General features: G+C 40.8%; 1 protein-coding gene across 2 annotated transcripts in view; it reads left to right on the forward strand.

The window, feature by feature from the left end:
- The first annotated feature begins 4,794 nt into the window (after positions 1-4,794).
- Positions 4,795-17,982, forward strand: part of LOC130905658 (gastrula zinc finger protein XlCGF17.1-like) — a 36,751-nt gene continuing 23,563 nt past the window's right edge. For both annotated transcript variants that reach the window (XM_057819244.1, XM_057819245.1), the window contains exon 1: positions 4,795-5,057. In XM_057819244.1, coding sequence (XP_057675227.1) covers positions 5,051-5,057 — 7 coding nt within the window. In that variant the 5' untranslated portion in view covers positions 4,795-5,050. The remainder of the gene's footprint in view (positions 5,058-17,982) is intronic.

Genomic DNA, 17,982 nt, shown 5'->3' on the forward strand with positions numbered 1-17,982 from the left:
CACAATTCAGTGGCAGGATGGTTTCAGGTTCCTTGGCTACAGGCTCGGGGTCGTAGAGGCGAGAGAGGGCGTCCGCTTTGATGTTCTGGGACCCCGGCCTGTAAGAGATAGAGAAGGAAAATCTGTCAAAAAATAGCGCCCACCTGGCCTGGCGAGAATTGAGTCTCTTAGCTGTCTTGAGATACTCTAGATTTCGATGATCTGTCCAAACTATGAAGGGTTGCTCCGCCCCCTCGAGCCAATGCCGCCACTCCTCCAGAGCGGTCTTGATGGCGAGTAGTTCTCGGTCGCCCACGTTGTAGTTCCGCTCAGCTGGAGATAGGCGGCGGGAAAGGAAGGCGCAGGGATGCATCTTCCCATCATGCTCCGCTCGCTGGGACAGTATAGCCCCAATGCCCTCACAGGAGGCGTCGACTTCCACCACGAACTGATGACGGGGATCAGGCATGGTCAGGATGGGGGCTGTAGTGAAGCGGTTCTTCAAGGCCCGGAACGCTGCCTCTGCCGCAGGGGTCCATTTGAAATGCACCTTGGTGGAGGTAAGAGCGTGGAGAGGGCCAGCAATCTTACTAAAACCGCGGATAAACCGCCTGTAAAAGTTGGCGAACCCAAGAAACTGCTGAAGCTTCTTACAACTGCCCTGTGTTGGCCAGTTAACTACTGTGTTTACTTTGGCTGGATCCATCTGGATCCCCCCAGGGGTTATAATAAAGCCCAGGAACGAGATAGAGTCGACATGAAATTCGCTTTTCTCGGCTTTAACATAAAGGTCATTGGTGAGAAGGTGCTTCAAAACTGATTCCACGTGCTGCTTGTGGGTGGCTAGATCTGGGGAGTAAATAAGGATGTCGTCCAGATAGACAAAGACGAAATGGTCAAGAAAATCACGGAGGACGTCATTGATTAATGCTTGGAAAAAATGCAGGTGCGTTGGTGAGGCCGAAGGGCATAACCAGATACTCATAGTGGCCATCTGGGGTGTTAAAGGCCGTCTTCCACTCGTCTCCCTCTCTAATGCGGACTAAGTGGTAGGCGTTGAGTAGATCTAACTTCGTGAAGACTTTGGCCTGCTGCAATTGGTCGAATACTGAAGACATGAGGGGGAGTGGATAGCGATTCTTGATGGTGATGTCGTTGAGCTGGCGGTAGTCTATGGTGGGACGGAGTGACCCATCCTTCTTGCCTACAAAAAAGAAGCCCGCCCCAGCTGTGGACGAGGAAGGACAGATGAGCCCTGCTTTCAAGGAGGATTGAATGTATTCACGCATGGCGGCTTTTTCAGGACCGGAGATAGGATAAAGGCGCCCTCTAGGGATAGTGGAGCCCGGGATAAGGTCAATAGCACAGTCATAGGGACGGTGGGGTGGCAGAGACTGGGCTCGGGTCTTACTAAAAACCTGGCGTAGGTGGTGATAACACTCGGGGACGGTGCTCATGTCGATCTCTTGCTCTGGAGTGACAGAAAGAGAAAACTTATTAATCACAGTCTCACCAACACCAGGATCGCCAAACCCCGGGTTCTCAACCGCCAGACAACGTCCCCAGCAGTCTCCACCCCACCCCAGTATGGACCCGGAGTTCCACTCAATGTGGGGTTGGTGTTTGCGAAGCCATGAGAGTCCCAAAACTAATGACTGAGCTTGGGCAGGAAACAAACAATGACATGGTCTCAGTGTGTCCTTGAACTGTGATTTCTACCGGTTCGCAGGAATGGGTGATGGTGAACAGTTTCTCCCCATTGAGGGATCTGGCCACCAGGTGTCGATCGAGTGGGACAGCCTGTAGGCCCAGTAGGTTGCAAACACTCCATGGCATCAGACAGTCATCAGCGTCGGAGTCAATGAGGGTGGGGAGTGTATGTGAGGAGGACCCGTGTTTTACTTGAATGGTGGTCGTAGAGCGAGGAGTGGCACACACAGGTTGATTGTTGTGGCTGGGCTTAGCTCTGCGGGCGGCGCAAACCGCCACCAGGTGTCCCGAGCTCCCACAGTAGAAACACAGTCTCTCCTGGTGTCGGCGTCTGCGCTCCTCTGGGGATGTACGCGTGGGTCTGAGTTGCATGGGTACAGTGTCTTTATGGGCCCTATGAGGTGCGACCAAGGGGGTTTGAGCACGTCGAGGTTCGGACCGCTCCAGTGACTCGGGAGGTGATCTCACAGCATGGATAGGTCGGCTCTTGCTAAGCTCCTCAAGACGGTGGTCAGTGCGTATGGCAAGGGCGAGGAGGTCGTCCAACCCCTCCGGAAGGTCGAGCGGTACGAGTCGATCACGGATAGTGGGAGAGAGTCCCTTGAAAAAAGTGTCATACAGGGCAGTGTGGCACCAGCCACAACCCGCGGCCAGGGTACGGAACTGAATTGCATAATCGTTGACTGAGGCTTTACCCTGATGCAAGCTGCTGAGTTCTCGGGCTCGGTCTCTCTCAGAGCAAACGGGGTCAAACGTCCTCTTTAGGGCGTCTTTAAAAGAGGACAAGGCATGGCATGATAGTGAATCGCGCTCCCACTCCGCCATGGCCCAGGCCCGGGCCCGTCCCGACATGTGGGACACCATGAAGGCAATACGAGAGCGATCTGAGGTGAAATCGTGAGGCGAACAATCAAAGTGCATGCCGCATTCAGTAATAAAAGCTTGGCTTGTACCTGGATCCCCACAGAACCGCTGCGGTGGCGCTAATCTAGGTCCTCTTCCAGAGACCGTGGGGGAGGAAGCAGGAGGGGAGCAGGCGGGGGATCTGGCAGTGGGGGCCGAGTGTGCTGAGAGCAGCTGGGCTATGAGCCCCATCATGTGATTGTTCATCTGGACCAGCTGTGCAGCCATCGTGGCTTGAAAGTCTTCCTGGCGGGTGAGGCGAGCCGCTTGCTCTCGCAGCGTGGCAAAGAAATTGGAACACTCCGCTGGGTCCATTTCTGGCAGAAGTGTTTTGTCAGGCCGAGATGACGAGGTGGACTCAGTTGCAGAGTTTCGGGCAAAAAAACTTTTATTTTGAAAACACAGGTTCTTCCGCTGACATGCGGGGATGAGAAAAATACAAACAAAAAGCGCTCCAACGGAGGAATGAGTCAGGATGACTAGAAACAAAAAAGCACTCCAAAAGGGAGGAAAGTTAACAACATAAAATGCTCCAAAAGAGGACAAAGTCAGGATTACTATGATCAAAATTTACTAACACAAAGCGCTCCAAATGGAGGATAAATATACAGGGGTACTATGAAAGCTATGACAAAAGGCTGCTGTGACTTACTTGAATAGAAAGACATTTCTGCACAGGACCAGGGAAACTAAGGCAATATATACACAGGAGGTAATGGGGAACAGGTGGAAACAATAGGTGATTAGGTGACCAGAGGAAGGGCAGACACGAGGAGGGTGAAGCCTTCAAAATAAAACACGAAATGACATGACATGACAATGTGATCACACAAAACGCAACCATTTTCTAAGCAGTGCTCTCTCCAGGTCTGACTGACGCATCGCATCCCCGCATTTCCTCCTTCTGGGTCCTCCGAAATAAAACATAAAATTTTGTCTTTTTTCGGGCTCGGGGATACAAATAAAAAATACAATTTTGGGGTTTTTTGGGCTCGGGCCTGCAAATTAAGTTAATTGCTCGGGCTTGGGCCAGGTCGGGTTTTAATACACGCTGGCCGGGTCGGGCTGGATTTTTTAGGCCCGATCTAGGCTTTACTTTCAAGTAACACACGCACTTTTATTCACATCACAACTCCCTGCTTTTTTGACCCCATCAAATCCATGGTATCATTTTAATCGCTCTGTCTGTCATGACATTTATTTTCCACTTGAAGGCGCAATAGAACGAATGAAGCCTCATGATGCTTCGGCCCAGGAGCGAACCAGTTTGATGGAAAGCCTCATTCGTACATGATGCTTCAGTTTGCCATCACTGGAATCTAGACTCGCTCAACTCAAACCCCATCTAGTACACGCCCGCCCACCGAGTTTGATGAGCCAATGACAGATAAAATGATTTCATGCGGTCCAAGGGAACAAGGGTGCAAGAATGAAATAAATAAGAAGTGAAATAAATAAATAACTATTAAAATAAATAAATAAATTTAAAAAATAAAAATGGAAATAAATAAATAAATGTTGAAATAATGAAATATATATTGGAATAAATAAATACATGATGAAATTCCAAAAAATGGAAATAAATGTTGAAATAATTAAATATAAACTGAAAGAAAGAAATAAAAAGTGAAATGAATAAATAAAAACGGAAATAAATTAATATAAACTGAAATAAGTAAATATTAATTGAAATTTAGAAATAAAAATGGAAATAAATGAATAAAAATGGAAATAAATAAATATAAATGGAACTAAATAAATAAATACTGAAATAGAAGAATTTTAATGACACATTTAATAATTCATTCAATTGTGTACTTATTTATTTAATTTTTGCACTCCTGGTCCTCCATAATACAACTTGAGTGCAAGAATGAAATAAATAAATGTTGAAATAAATAAAAACGGAAATAAATATTGAAATAATCAAATATATATTGAAATAAATAAATAATAAATAAAAAGTGAAACAAATAAAAATTGAAATAAGTATGAATTGAAATATATCAATAAAAATCGAAATAAATATAAATTGAAATAAATACATATTGAAATAAAAGCATTTTAATGACACATTTAATAATTCATTTGATTCTGTATTTATTTATTTAATTTTTGCACTCCCTATCTTCCAAACGTTATTGTATTGTTTTGTTCAATTAAAAAAAAAAAAAAAAAAGTCGCTTTGGATACGACGTCATCAATACTCGCCGTCGCGTCCGATTGCTTTGGAATAATAGTATAGTTCATAGAAGACAATCCACTTTTCATCTCTCCTTGGACCCCTGAAGGAATGTAATCCACTGAAAGGTGGCAGAAATTTTCGGTCACGCAGAGAATCCGTTCAATCTTGCTTCTGCTTCGAGTCGTTTGGGTGCACGTTGAAACTGCTTAAGTTAGCTTTAGCCGCCAACATACAACGCGCTTGGGATCAACACATCGCAGAGCAAACAAAAAAATGTCAGGTGAGTTGACTTTTGACTCTCTCCAACGCGCAAATACTATGCATTACAATCTAATTCTAATATTTACTGTTTTTGTTGTTGATCGTGTCTTACTGATTTTAATGTAATGTAAAGCACTTAAATTATTCTCATGTAACAATTCTACATATTTACCAATCGAAAAACGGATAAACGACTTTTCAGTAACGTCCGATAATAGTTACTGGACACAAATATGTAAAAACACATTTACAACAACTAACGATCGCAATCTGCAGCGTATGCAGTTTGAAATAACTCAATTTTATATGTACGAAATGGAGTTTCAAGAGAATACTGTACTCCAGATACATATTTGCATGCTATTTCTCAGTGTAGATTTGTACAACTGTTCTGGCCGCAGGTAACGAAGGAACTGTCATGCGTTTTCAACTCCAGGATTTCATTGTTTCTAAATGTTTCTGCTTGGAGAACTGAATCCTGTGACTATCTCAAATAAACGAGCCGGTCCACTACTGGCGACTTTGACAATAGCTAAAATTAACAAAACAATACTGCTAAATTGGAAACAGACAAAATATTAACACAAACCAATGGCTTAATTTAGTCATGGAACATATAACACAAGCGACAATATCTGCAAAAAGGACAAACAAATTGTACAACAACGAAAAACAATCTGCAACATTTGCTAGAATATACTGAAGCTAAGCAAGAGCGATTTGGAAAAAAATGTTATCACAATAAAAGTTTTCTTATCAGCCGATATCGACAATTATCACGATAATTTTTTCTTTCAAATTTGAAGTCTAATTTTTGGCCCTGAAATGTCAGAATAAAGATGCATGCATGGTGACCAGTGTTGTTAATCTTACTGAAAAAAAGTAATTAATTATAGTAGGGCTGTCCCAAACGACTAATTTTCTCCCGATTAGTCAACCGACTATTTTTACGATTAGTCGACTAATCTAATAATTTAAAAATATATATATATTTTTTGTTTTTGTTTGCTAATTTAGCAATGAAATTTTTGTTGACGCTTATCAATTCACAAAACACATATTGGAACACTTAAATTATTTATTAAAGTACAAATAAACACGTAAATAACAATAATAAATCACAAATAAACAATGAGTTCAAATGCTGATAGAATTAACTAGTGTAGCATCACGGTTGAAAAGGTGGTCTCTTAAACTGATGGTTTACAACTTTTATTCCATCTAGAGCTGGGCGGTAAACCGAAAATTTACCGTCACCGAAATTCTTCACGATGACCGACGTAATTTTAACCATGTCGTTAAATTCGGTAAATTAATAAAACAAGAAAATAGTCTTTTCATCCCGCTTTGACTCTGTGTTGTTCGTCTATGCTCATTCCCCTTTAAGAAAGCAGTGAATGTACTTACGTAGGGAGTCACGTGATCATCAGGAAGCCAATCAAACAGAAGCCCGGTAAGCTAACGCTAGCAGCTAATGCTACAAGCAAAACGTGATGGAGTGTGGCTTAAGGGAGGTTCGCCAAACTTACACCCGACATTTAATAGACTCTTGGTGGCATCCAGACGGGCTTTCACCAGCTGTCCTCCCTTGTTCTCACAATTTCCGGAGATGGTGCTTTCAGTGCTTTCTACCGGTAGCCAGGCCACAGGCTAACGCTAGCCGCTAACGCTAGCGGCCGCTAGCGGCTAACGCTACAAATGAACGTGATGGAGTCGGATAGCGGCTCTAACCTTGTCGAAACGGCTGAATTTAATGAGTGGATTGGGCATGGACTGCATCTAGCAATTACTATGTCGCGTTATTTTGTATCTGACTGTGTGTGATTTCTCTGATAGCTTTTGTGATGGTAAAGCATTCAGCATAAAGCACAAATGGCCCCAGCTATTTTTCTGTATGTGTTTAATTCTGTGTCATTATTGCTATCATAAAATCTTAAGTGTTTCATTTGCAGAAGATCAATATAGCTTTAATGTGTGTCTGTCTGTCTGTCTGTTTGGGGGTTCATGTATGTGTGCATTTATTAAAAAATGCACTGGGGGGGGAGACCCTGAAACCATAAAGTAAACACTTGTATTGAATAATTATGTCACAGCAGCCATTAACAATAAATTGTCTTTTTGAAGTGTACTGTTCGAGCTGCAAGTCATTTGTGTTACAATGACATGTTTGCACAGGCATATCGATTTGACAATGTACATTGTTCAAACCATACACTCTGTTATAAATGCTCATACTTGAATTCTTATTGTTTGCAATTCATTTGTATAAACCTAATGTCTAGACTGCATGTACATTTGTTAAATATATCAAATTGAATGCTGGTAACTAAATCAACAAGAAACTGTTAATCTGTATTTCATGCATTGATTCAGATTTTCAAATTATATAACAGTCCGCTTGGACGACTTTATCGTCATTTATCGTTATCGAGATAAATCTGCTCCATTTATTGTGATACATGTTTAAGGCCATATCGCCCACCCCTAATTCCATCCTTGATGTAATCACACTGTAAGAGCTACGGTCCACACAAATAAAACAACACAATTAGAAATTAACAAAAACTTTTCACCTTTTTCCTTTTAAACCTTATTTATATATCAATGAATTGCCTTTACCTTAATTTATTACCTTTTCATTGACAATCTCTCCCTTGAGGGCAATCACTGTATATACTGTATATATTCATGACCTTTTAACCTTATATAATTTTCTATACCATAAAATAAACCATAACTTGAAATAAACCTTTCAGTTAGCATTAAGGACAATACTAATAGCACTTATAGGCCCATTGTCAATGAAACATTATTATTCAGTAAGGCGACAGCACCCTCTGGTGTACAAAAAAAGAAAAGAAAAAAAAACTGGGTGACTGCATTTGAGGTGTTTTATTCACGGCCGACGTGCAGCCAAGCTTGGCATTGAAGAGACAGGACAGAAGAGTGTACCCTCCGTTGTTTCTTTGAAATATGTCAATGTTTTGGACACTCTGGTGCGCTTTTTTTGGCTTTGTGCCGCTTTCCCCGCTTGCATACAGAGCATCCGACATTCTGAACTTTCCACGCATATATATTTTTTAACCCTTCATTAACCGTCGACGGGATGTTTTGCTTGTCGACGGATTTACGTCATCGATGACGTCGACTATGTCGACTAGTCGGGACAGCTCTAAATTATAGTTACAAATTACTTCTCCCAAAAAGTAATTGCGTTAGTAACTCAATTACCTGAATGTAAGAGTAATTAGTTACTTGGCAAAGTAATTGGTGATAATTACTTTTGTTTTTTTCCTCAAAAAAAAAATAAATAAATAAATATTGGCCACACTATGTGAAGTTTTTTTGTGAAGGTTTTTGGTACAATTGGCCCGAGCCCAATTCTTCACCCTAATTTACTCTTTACCCTGGATCAACTGTTAAAAGTTGTTGGAATTGCTCCCATTATTGCATTAGTTCCCTTCTCTCTAGTTTCGACATATGAAAGTTTTAAAACTGTTTCATCATTTAAAGATAGATTCAAGTCAAGATTTTGCCGATTTAGAAGTATTTTATATAAAAAGTTACTTAGGTTCGCTAGGAAGGTTCTCTACAACAGAGCCGTCCTAAAAAGTCTACTGCTTCAAGATGGCGGCTGTCTACTAACGCATTTAGTGCCATGTCTGTCATTTTGCATCTAGTTATATCTATATACAGTACATATGGTATCTACCATGTCTACCATATCTACCATAACATGCGGGCGTAGTTTGTAGGCTATCGGCTACAACATGGATTATTGGAGCTACCTAGCATCGCGTCTGCTCGGCGTCACAACTTTCTTGCCTCTCCCCACTCCTGCTCCGCTCTGTCGTCTCGGTGAGTCCGTCTCCCTCAGACTTTTCGACCAATATAGTAACGCATAGTAACGCATGCCTTTCCGTCCTCAGTAACGGTAACGGCGTTGCCAAGATGAGAAAAGTAATTAATTAGATTACCCACTACTGAAAAAAATAATGCCGTTAGTAACGCCGTTATATTGTAACGCCGTTATTAACAACATTGATGGTGACAAACTGCTATATATCATTTCACAAATATGAGGAACATTGCACAAAATTAAAAGGTAACAAAATGCAGAACATTGCACATGAAGTCATCAAAATGCACCACATTGCACAAAATCTGAGGTACACATGCAATCCCAAAAAATTAATAACAAAAAATTAAATAACAATAAGTAGACTGACTAATTTTAATTTACACTCCGCAACATGTTAAATCCTTTTGTGCATGAGATTTTTGTAGGAGTGGGAACCTCAGGGGACCTCACGATACGATACGATTCGCGATACATGGCTCACGATAACGATTATCTCACGATATAACAATACATCAATTATCGATATATTGGTCATAAATTTGATACATGATATTCTACAATATAACTGTGGAAACGGGGAGAAAAAAGATATTTCAAAATAGAAAAAGTACTGTTTAAGTCATTTATTAAACAGTGACACCTTTTCTCTGCAACATTCCTGTAAAATATGAATCTACTGCAAATTGTGTACCTGCACTTATATAGGAAACAAACCACAACCACTGATATCCCTTGGAGAGATCATGATGAATGACACCATTAATTTCTTTAAAGTTTTAAATCTTAAAAAAAAAAAAAAAAAAAAATAACAGTGCTGTAGGTGTCAGTCAACAGTTGAGCTTGGAGTGGGGCAATGATAAAATTGGTGGGTCTTTTCTTCGTATATGACCTTTGTTGCCAAAAGCATTGGTTTGAGCACTTCCACCATCTGCTTCAGCATTTGAGATGTCAGACTCAGTCACAATTTTCCTCACCTTAACAACAACAAAATAAAACAAAAAATATTAGTTACTAAACAGCTTTTGAGTTGAAATCCTGATTTTTTTGTGTTGGAAGTATTGAGTGAATTTAAAAAAATTGAATTGAATGTATAGAGATTAAAAATGCAATATTTACCTATTTTTAATATGTAGGCTATATTAATTATCATGCACATCACCTTATATATCTCGGAAGCTAGTCAAACCATTTTTATAGCTTATTGCATCAAAATGGCAGCAATAACAGTTTGTGTAGTAAACCAGATGGAAAGTGGTTCTCAAATAGTATCAAATAAATCAGTAAGTTCGTGTAATAGTAATCATAATTATTATTAGGGCCCGAGCACTAAGCGTGCGAAGGCCCTATTGTTTTGCAAAGGATTATTATTATTATTTTTTTTTTTATTTATTTTTTTTTTTTTTCAGGGCAAATGAAAACGGCCAATTTGGAGGCCTGAACATGCACGAAAAGTCACCAAAATTTGCACATACGTGCGGAAAATTGTAAATTTCGATAATTTTGCAACGTTGCAAAAAAATATAACAAAATGGCTCAGTGGCCCCCCCTTGAAATTTTAAAATTGGCCTATAACATTAGGGTCTGTCAGCGTAGAGCAATGAAATTTGGGGGGTCTATACCTTGTCCAAAACCGCGCCAAAAAAGCATTTACACCCATATTCCAAACCCAACAGGAAATCGGTTATTTTGGATCAAATATGAAATTTTTATCGATTTACAGGGTGCACATTTGAGACTTTTTCGCCGAGGGAGTTAGGTGGATCATCTTCAAAATTGGTGAGACTGTTCAGGAGACATATGAAATCTTAAGTTTTGAAAATGGTGCGTTTTCATTCACGGGTCTGACCTGGGCGTGGTGCCAAAGTCGGCCATTTTTTCGGCAAAACTACAAATTCAGTAAATGACTAATAGTTCCTTGACACAACGTTCAATCTTTTTCATATTTGGCATGTATGTGTGGTATCCCACCCTTAACACGAGTGCATTGAAATATTACCCATTAGGCCTAGCGCCCCCTAGTGAGAACAGGAAATGCCTTTTTTTACGAGACAGTTTCCTCCTCCAAGGGAAAAAAATCTGTTGACCTCAAACCTGCATCAGGGGAGCCTTAAGACCTGTGTTCAGGTGCCTGATGAAAAATATTGAGGTTTCGTTGAAGCAGAGGGGTCCAAACAGGAAAGTGAAAATGACCGTCAACAATTTGTCACGCAAAAAACTTTGAACAGTCATAACTCAGCAGATATACAACATATCTGCACGAAACGTCCCGTGCTTGTTGAGAGTCATACCCTGAAGGGTCTTGTAGGGGTCATTTGCATCAATTCTACAGTGCCAACTAGTGGCGACAGAAAGGAGTTTTAAAAAAGGCCTTTGCTATTGGGTTTTTTCAACGTAGAGCAATGAAATTTGGGGAGTCCATACTAGGCCTGAACGATATATCGTTTACACATCGCCATCGCAATGTGCACATGTGCAATAGTTCCATCGCAAGGACGTGCGATAGTTTTATTTTTTTTAATCCACAAATGTATGTTGCTCCATGCTTTCTCTGTCCTGAGCTGATCGCTTTAGTGACAGCACACAACCTCCCTCTCCCCCTCCCTCCCTCCCTCTCCTCGGTCTTTGTTCCTCTGCGCACTTGCTTATTAAAGTTAACGATGGTTGTGTTTGATCTTGCCACAGAGGCGGACTTCAGTCACACCGCATCTTTCAGTCGTCGTTTAACTTGTTAAGAAGGTGTTGCATGAAGGAAGCGTGCGCTGGAATGAATGTGTGTGCGTGGAAATGTTTGGGACAGCCGGTGTTCTGACGAATGGGTATGCTTTGTACACCTGTTGTGTTGTGTCAAGGAAATAAACACTAGAAGTGATTCTGCAGCCAAGGTAGATAAACAGAAGCATTAAATAAAGCAAAGCATTTTTCTACTACAGGACATTATTCTTGTTTAAAAATGATTCAATGATCTGCTCGTGTGGTACATGATTGGAAAGCTTAAAATCTCAACTTTCTGGGGGAAGGAACATTTTTAACAGGAGGGCATTTTAAAAAAAAAAAAAATGTTTTTTAAACAGCAAAACCCTAGCTGGAGGTGAGAGCATGCGATAGCAGAATTACAGACACCATGACTTTAACGAGATATTATACTTATCTTGTTTCGATCCAAAAACTCCATGTCGCATGTATCACTGAGTGTCAAGACACAGCTGTGACTGGCCGCAGCTGGATTATTTCATTTTATTTTATGAGTGAAACATGGTACTTTAACAGGGGTCCCAATGCAGAAATCGCAGACATCAAGGAGTGGTCGAGATTTTCTTTTTCATATATTTACCCTTTTAAAAGTTTTTTCCCCCCAATTTTTCTTTTTTCGGATAAGTTATTTATCATCTAACATAGCAGGGAAAATGCGACAGTAACAAAAAAATATTATTTAGCGAAAGTTATGTGGTAGATATCCGTGACCTTTTTACAGATGCCATATTTTTCATTGTGACGTGATTTGTTTAAAAATTTAAAATATGCGAGTGAATCATTTTTTAAAGTTAGCCATATACATTTTTTAAAGCATATTTTAGGGGGAAAATTTTGAAAAAAACATGTCTAATATATGTATAATATGTATCTTTTTCCAATGCAAAAAAATATATATACATATATATTTTTTAATATCGCAATATAATATCGCAATATATTGCAACCCCAAAAAAAATCGCAGCAATAGTTTTTTCTAATATCGTTCAGGCCTAGTCCATACCTTATGCAAAACTGCTCCAAAAAGTCTCTTGCACTCATTTTCCAAATCCAACAGAAAATCGGTTATTTTGGATGGAATGTGAATTTTTTTATCCATTTGTAGTAAAGTATACATTTGGAGGCCTGAACATGCACGAAAACTCACCAAACTGTGCACATACATGCGGCTTTGCGTGGATTTCGATAATCTTGCAGCGTTACAAAAAAATGTAACAAAATGGCTCAGTGGTGCCCCCTTTAATTTTTCAAAAAGGCGTTTCCTATTAGGTTTTTTTAACGTAGAGTTATGAAATTTGGGGAGTCGATACCTTGTGCAAAACTGCTCCAAAAAGTCTCTTGAACCCATATACCAAACCCAACAGGAAATCGGGTATTTTGGATCAAATGTTAAATTTTTATCAATTAACAGGGTGCACATTTGAGACCTTGTCACAGAGGGAATTAGTTGGATCATCTTCAAAATTGGTTGGACTATTCAGGAGACATAGGAGATCTAAAATTTTCAAAATGGTGCGTTTTCATTAATGGGTCTGACCTGGGCGTGGTGCCAAAGTAAGCCATTTTTTCGGCAAAATGACAAATTCAGTAAATGACTAATAGCTCCTTAAAACAACGTTAAATCTTTTTCATATCTGGCGTGTATGTGCGGGATCCCACCCTTAACACGAGTGCATTGAAATATTACCCATTAGGCGTAGCTCCCCCTAGTGGGAACAGGAAATGCCTTTTTTTACGTGACAGGCTCCTCCTCCAAGGAAAAAAAATCTATTCACCTCAAACCTGCAAGAGGGGAGCCTTAAGACATGTGTTCAGGTGCCTGATGAAAAATACTGAGGTTTGGGTGAAGCAGAAGGGTCCAACAGGAGAAGTAAAAATGACTGAACCCATTTCGTCTCACCAAAAGTTTTGAACAGTCATAACTTCTACAACACATCTGCGCCAAACATCTCGTGCTTGTTGAGTCATAGTCTGAAGGGTCCTGTAGGGGTCATTTGCATCAACCCTACAGCGCCAACTAGTGGCAATAGAAAGTCACTCATTTTTTAAAATATATGTCCAGTTCTTTTCAGTTTGGTCATTGTAGTTTCAAGACCTTTTAAAATACTTATTTTACGGCCCATGTCCACATGTCTCTGTCTGTTGCTGTGATGACCCTTTATTCGCTCCTTTTTTGTAGTCCTCTGTCCAATAGGGGTTTTTATCTCTTAGGTGTGTGAATGTAAAGAGGCAACTTTCGCGCATGTTAGGTTCTAATGAGATGATAAGAGAGGACGATCTGCCACCACCCTGACCTGCACACTGTCCGAGTTGCGTGACGTCCGAGTTGCGCTAGATTGTGAGGGCCCGTTCAGTCCTGCTTGCAGGCAGAGTTATTATTTTTTTATTTTTTTTATTTTTTCAGGGCAAATGAAAACGGCCAATTTGGAGGCCTGAACATGCACGAAAAGTCACCAAAATTTGCACATACGTGTGGCTTCGCGTAAATTTCGATAATCTTGCGTCGTTACGAAAAACTGTCAAAAAATGGCTCAGTGGCGCCCCCTTGACCCTTAAAATTTTCAAAAAGGCCTCTCCTCTCAGGTTTTCAATGTAGAGCGATGAAATTTGGGGAGTAGATACCTTATGCCTAACTGCTCAAAAAAGCCTCTTGCACCCATATTCCAAATCCAACAGGAAATCGGGTATTTTGGATCAAATGTGAATTTTTATCGTTTCACAGTTGGAGTTTACATTTGGAGGCCTGAACATGCACGAAAACTCACCAAAATTTGCACATACATGCAACTTTACGTAAATTTTGATAATCTATGAATAAAATTAACAAAATGGCTCAGTGGCGCCCCCTTGAAATTTTCAAAAAGGCCTCTCCTATTAGGTTTTTTCAACGTAGAACAATGAAATTTGGTGACTTGATACATTGTGCAAAACTGCTCCAAAAAGTCTCTTGCACCCATATTCCAAACCCAACAGGAAGCCCGAAAATTTGGATCAAATGTGAAATTTTATCGATTTACATTTGAGACCTTGTCGCTGAAGGAAATAGTTGGATCGTCTTCAAAATTGGTCAGACTATTCAGGAGACATATGAGATCTTAAGTTTTCAAAATGGTGAGTTTTCATTCAAGGGTCTGACCTGGGCGTGGTCCCAAAGTCGGCCATTTTTGGGCAAAACACCAAATTCAGAAAATGATTAAAAAGTCTGTGATACAACGTTCAATCTTTTTCATTTCTAGCATGTATATGAGATATCTCAACCTGAACACGACTGCATTGAAATATTACCCATTAGGCCAGGCGCCCCCTAGTGGGAACAGGAAATGGCCTTCTTTATGAGACAGGCTCCTCCTCCAAGGGAAAAAAAATCTATTGACCTCAAACCTGTTTCAGGGGAGCCTCAAGACATGTGTTCAGGTGCCTGATGAAAAATGTTGAGGTTTCGTTGAAGCGGAGAGGTCCATACCGGAAGTGAAAATGACCGTCAACAATTTGTCTCGCCAAAAACTTTGAACAGTCATAACTCGGCAGATATACAACATATCTGTGCCAAACTTCCCGTGTTTGTTGAGAGTCATACCTTGATGGGTCTTGTAGGGGTCATTTGCATCAACTCTACAGTGCCAACTAGTGGCGACAGAAAGAAGTTTTTAAAAAGGCCTCTCCTATTGGGTTTTTTCAACGTGGAGCAATGAAATTTGGGGAGTAGATACCTTATGCCTAACTGCTCCAAAAAGCCTCTTGCATCTATATTCCAAATGCAACAGGAAATCGGGTATTTTGCATCGAATATGAAATTTTTATCGGCTCACAGTAGTTTACATTTGGAGGCTTGAACATTCACGAAAACTTTTCAAAATTTGCACATACATGCGGCTTTGCGTAACGTGCGATAATCTTGCAACGTTACGAAAACATGTAACAAAATGGCTCAGTGGCACCCCCTTGAAATTTTCAAAAAGGCCTCTCCATTTAGGTTTTTTCCACGTAGAGGGATGAAATTCGGAGAGTCAATACCTTGTACAAAATTGCTCCAAAAAGTCTCTTACACGTGTATTCCAAACCCAACAGGAAATCGGGTATTTTGGATTGAATGTGAAATTTTTATCGATTTACAGTGTGCACATTTGAGACCTTGGCACCTAGGGAATTAGTTTGATCATCCTCAAAATTGGCGAGACTGTTCATGAGGCATATGAAATCTTAAGTTATCAAAATGGTGTGTTTTCATTCACGGGCCTGACCTGGGCGGGGTGCCAAAGTCGGCCATTTTTTCGGCAAAACACCGAATTCGGAAAATTACTGATAACTCCCTCATACAACGTTCAATCTATTTTAAATCTGACATGTGTGTGAGTTATCCCAGCCTGAGCAGGACTGGATTGAAAATTTACCATTTGTACCTGGCGCCTCCTAGTGGGAACAGGAAATGCCCTTTTTTACGGGACACAATCGTCCTCTAAAGGGAAAAAAATCAATCTACCTCAAACCTGCATAAGGGGAGCCTTAAGACATGTGTTCAGATGCCTGATGAAAATGATTGAGGTTTGGTTGAAGGAGAATGGTCCAACAGGAAAGTGATAATGACTGTCACCATTTTGACTCTCCACACATTTTGAACAGTCATAACTTGGGAGATGTAGAGGAGGGCTGTCTGCCACCACCCCGACCTGCATGCCGTTTGAGTTTGCGTGGCGCCCGAGTTGCGCCAAACTGCGAGGGCCCGTTCAGTCCTGCTTGCAGGCCTAGTTATTATTATTATACATTTTATTTCTAGAGCGCTTTTCAAAACACACAAAGACGCTGAATTCAGGGTACCTGCGGGTCATTAAAAGTATTAAAAAAGCACTGAATTTAGTTTTCCATGATTAAAGGTATTAAAAGTATTAAATTAGCTGTCGTAAGTGTGGAATTTTTTCACCGTGGTTTTAATTTTGAAGAACATCTCAGTGCAACCTAAATTATATCCTTGACAAAGTTTTTTTTGTTTTTTTTTTTAAATCCATAACGAAGATGCACGTAGAATTTACGATGCACTGCACTACAAATCATAATGCGCCTCGTGTGTGCGCGCTGTTAGCATCATTAGCATCAACATCACAACAGCAGGCAATCGCACAGTACTGAGTGCTAACGTAAGGAACTGCTCAGATGCCTTAGTTGTTATGTTTGACAAAAGCCTTAACAAGACAACCAAGTCCAAACAGTTGGACCAGCATGTGAGGTATTGGATCGGCGACCAAGTCACATCCAGATACTTTTGGTCGCAGTTTATGGGTCATGCGAAGGCAGTGGACCTGCTTAACATTTCAAAGTAAGTTGCCAATTTCTCCAATTAAAATGTGTTAGATGCGATAATGTATTTCTGCACGGTTTGCCTTTCGAATGAATGTGAATTTCGTAGTTTTAACTCAAGAGTTAGCCATGTTCAATGGGGTATTGGCAGGTGCACTCGCCTTAGCATGGATAAACCGGAGTCGTAGATCCATCATCACCCTCAGATACACAACACGGTTGACACTATTATTGGAACGAGTGCGGGGTAACGTTGATCTGAATAACATGGCATGGTGATAGGCAAATTATAATGTAGGTGATAGTAAAACACCTCCTGGTATACTTAAATGTTTTTCTTGACTGAATAAGAGTATGGATTTTCTCTCTCTCTCTTTTTTTTTTTTTTTTTTTTTAAACCTGTCCTGTTCAGCTGTTTGACACAGAGAATGGAAGTCTAAGTGCCCGGATTCTGAACAGTTTTAATGTTTCACATTGAGCGTCTGACATACTCCCATTGTGATCATTCAAAATACCTTTTTATTATGACAAAGCAGCGAACAGGAAGGGATTATGGGGGGACAGAAGAAAAGAAATACAAGAGAAGAAAGAAAAGAAACACATACACAACAACAAGAAATACATTGAACATCTAAACTAGTTACTAATATGCTGGTGCTATCGTCAGCGAGATGTATTTCTGGTTTACACCATGTGGGGGCCTATTGGCCAGTGAAAGAGGAGAATGGGGGTGGGGGTGTCTATAAGACTATAAGCTAAGTGATTGAAAGGGGTAGAGTGTACACAAATCAGTTCTGTGATCTAGAACCCAGTAATCGTGTGAATCTCTTATGAGTGTAAGCCCGTTGGCGACCAACCCTACGCCGCCGCATCGCCAATCCCGGCACCGGAACCCCCAACCCGAGCATGCCCTACCACATCCAGCAGCACGCAAGCCCCACCGGGCGCGCGACAGCCACGCAGACGGGCGGAGAAACCGCGCGGGCGCCAACCCAGGGCCACGGCCCCCACCCAGCCAGCCCGGGGTGGGGGGGGCCAT

The sequence above is a fragment of the Corythoichthys intestinalis genome, chromosome 17 (assembly GCF_030265065.1).
Source record: "Corythoichthys intestinalis isolate RoL2023-P3 chromosome 17, ASM3026506v1, whole genome shotgun sequence".
Classification (NCBI taxonomy): domain Eukaryota; kingdom Metazoa; phylum Chordata; class Actinopteri; order Syngnathiformes; family Syngnathidae; genus Corythoichthys; species Corythoichthys intestinalis.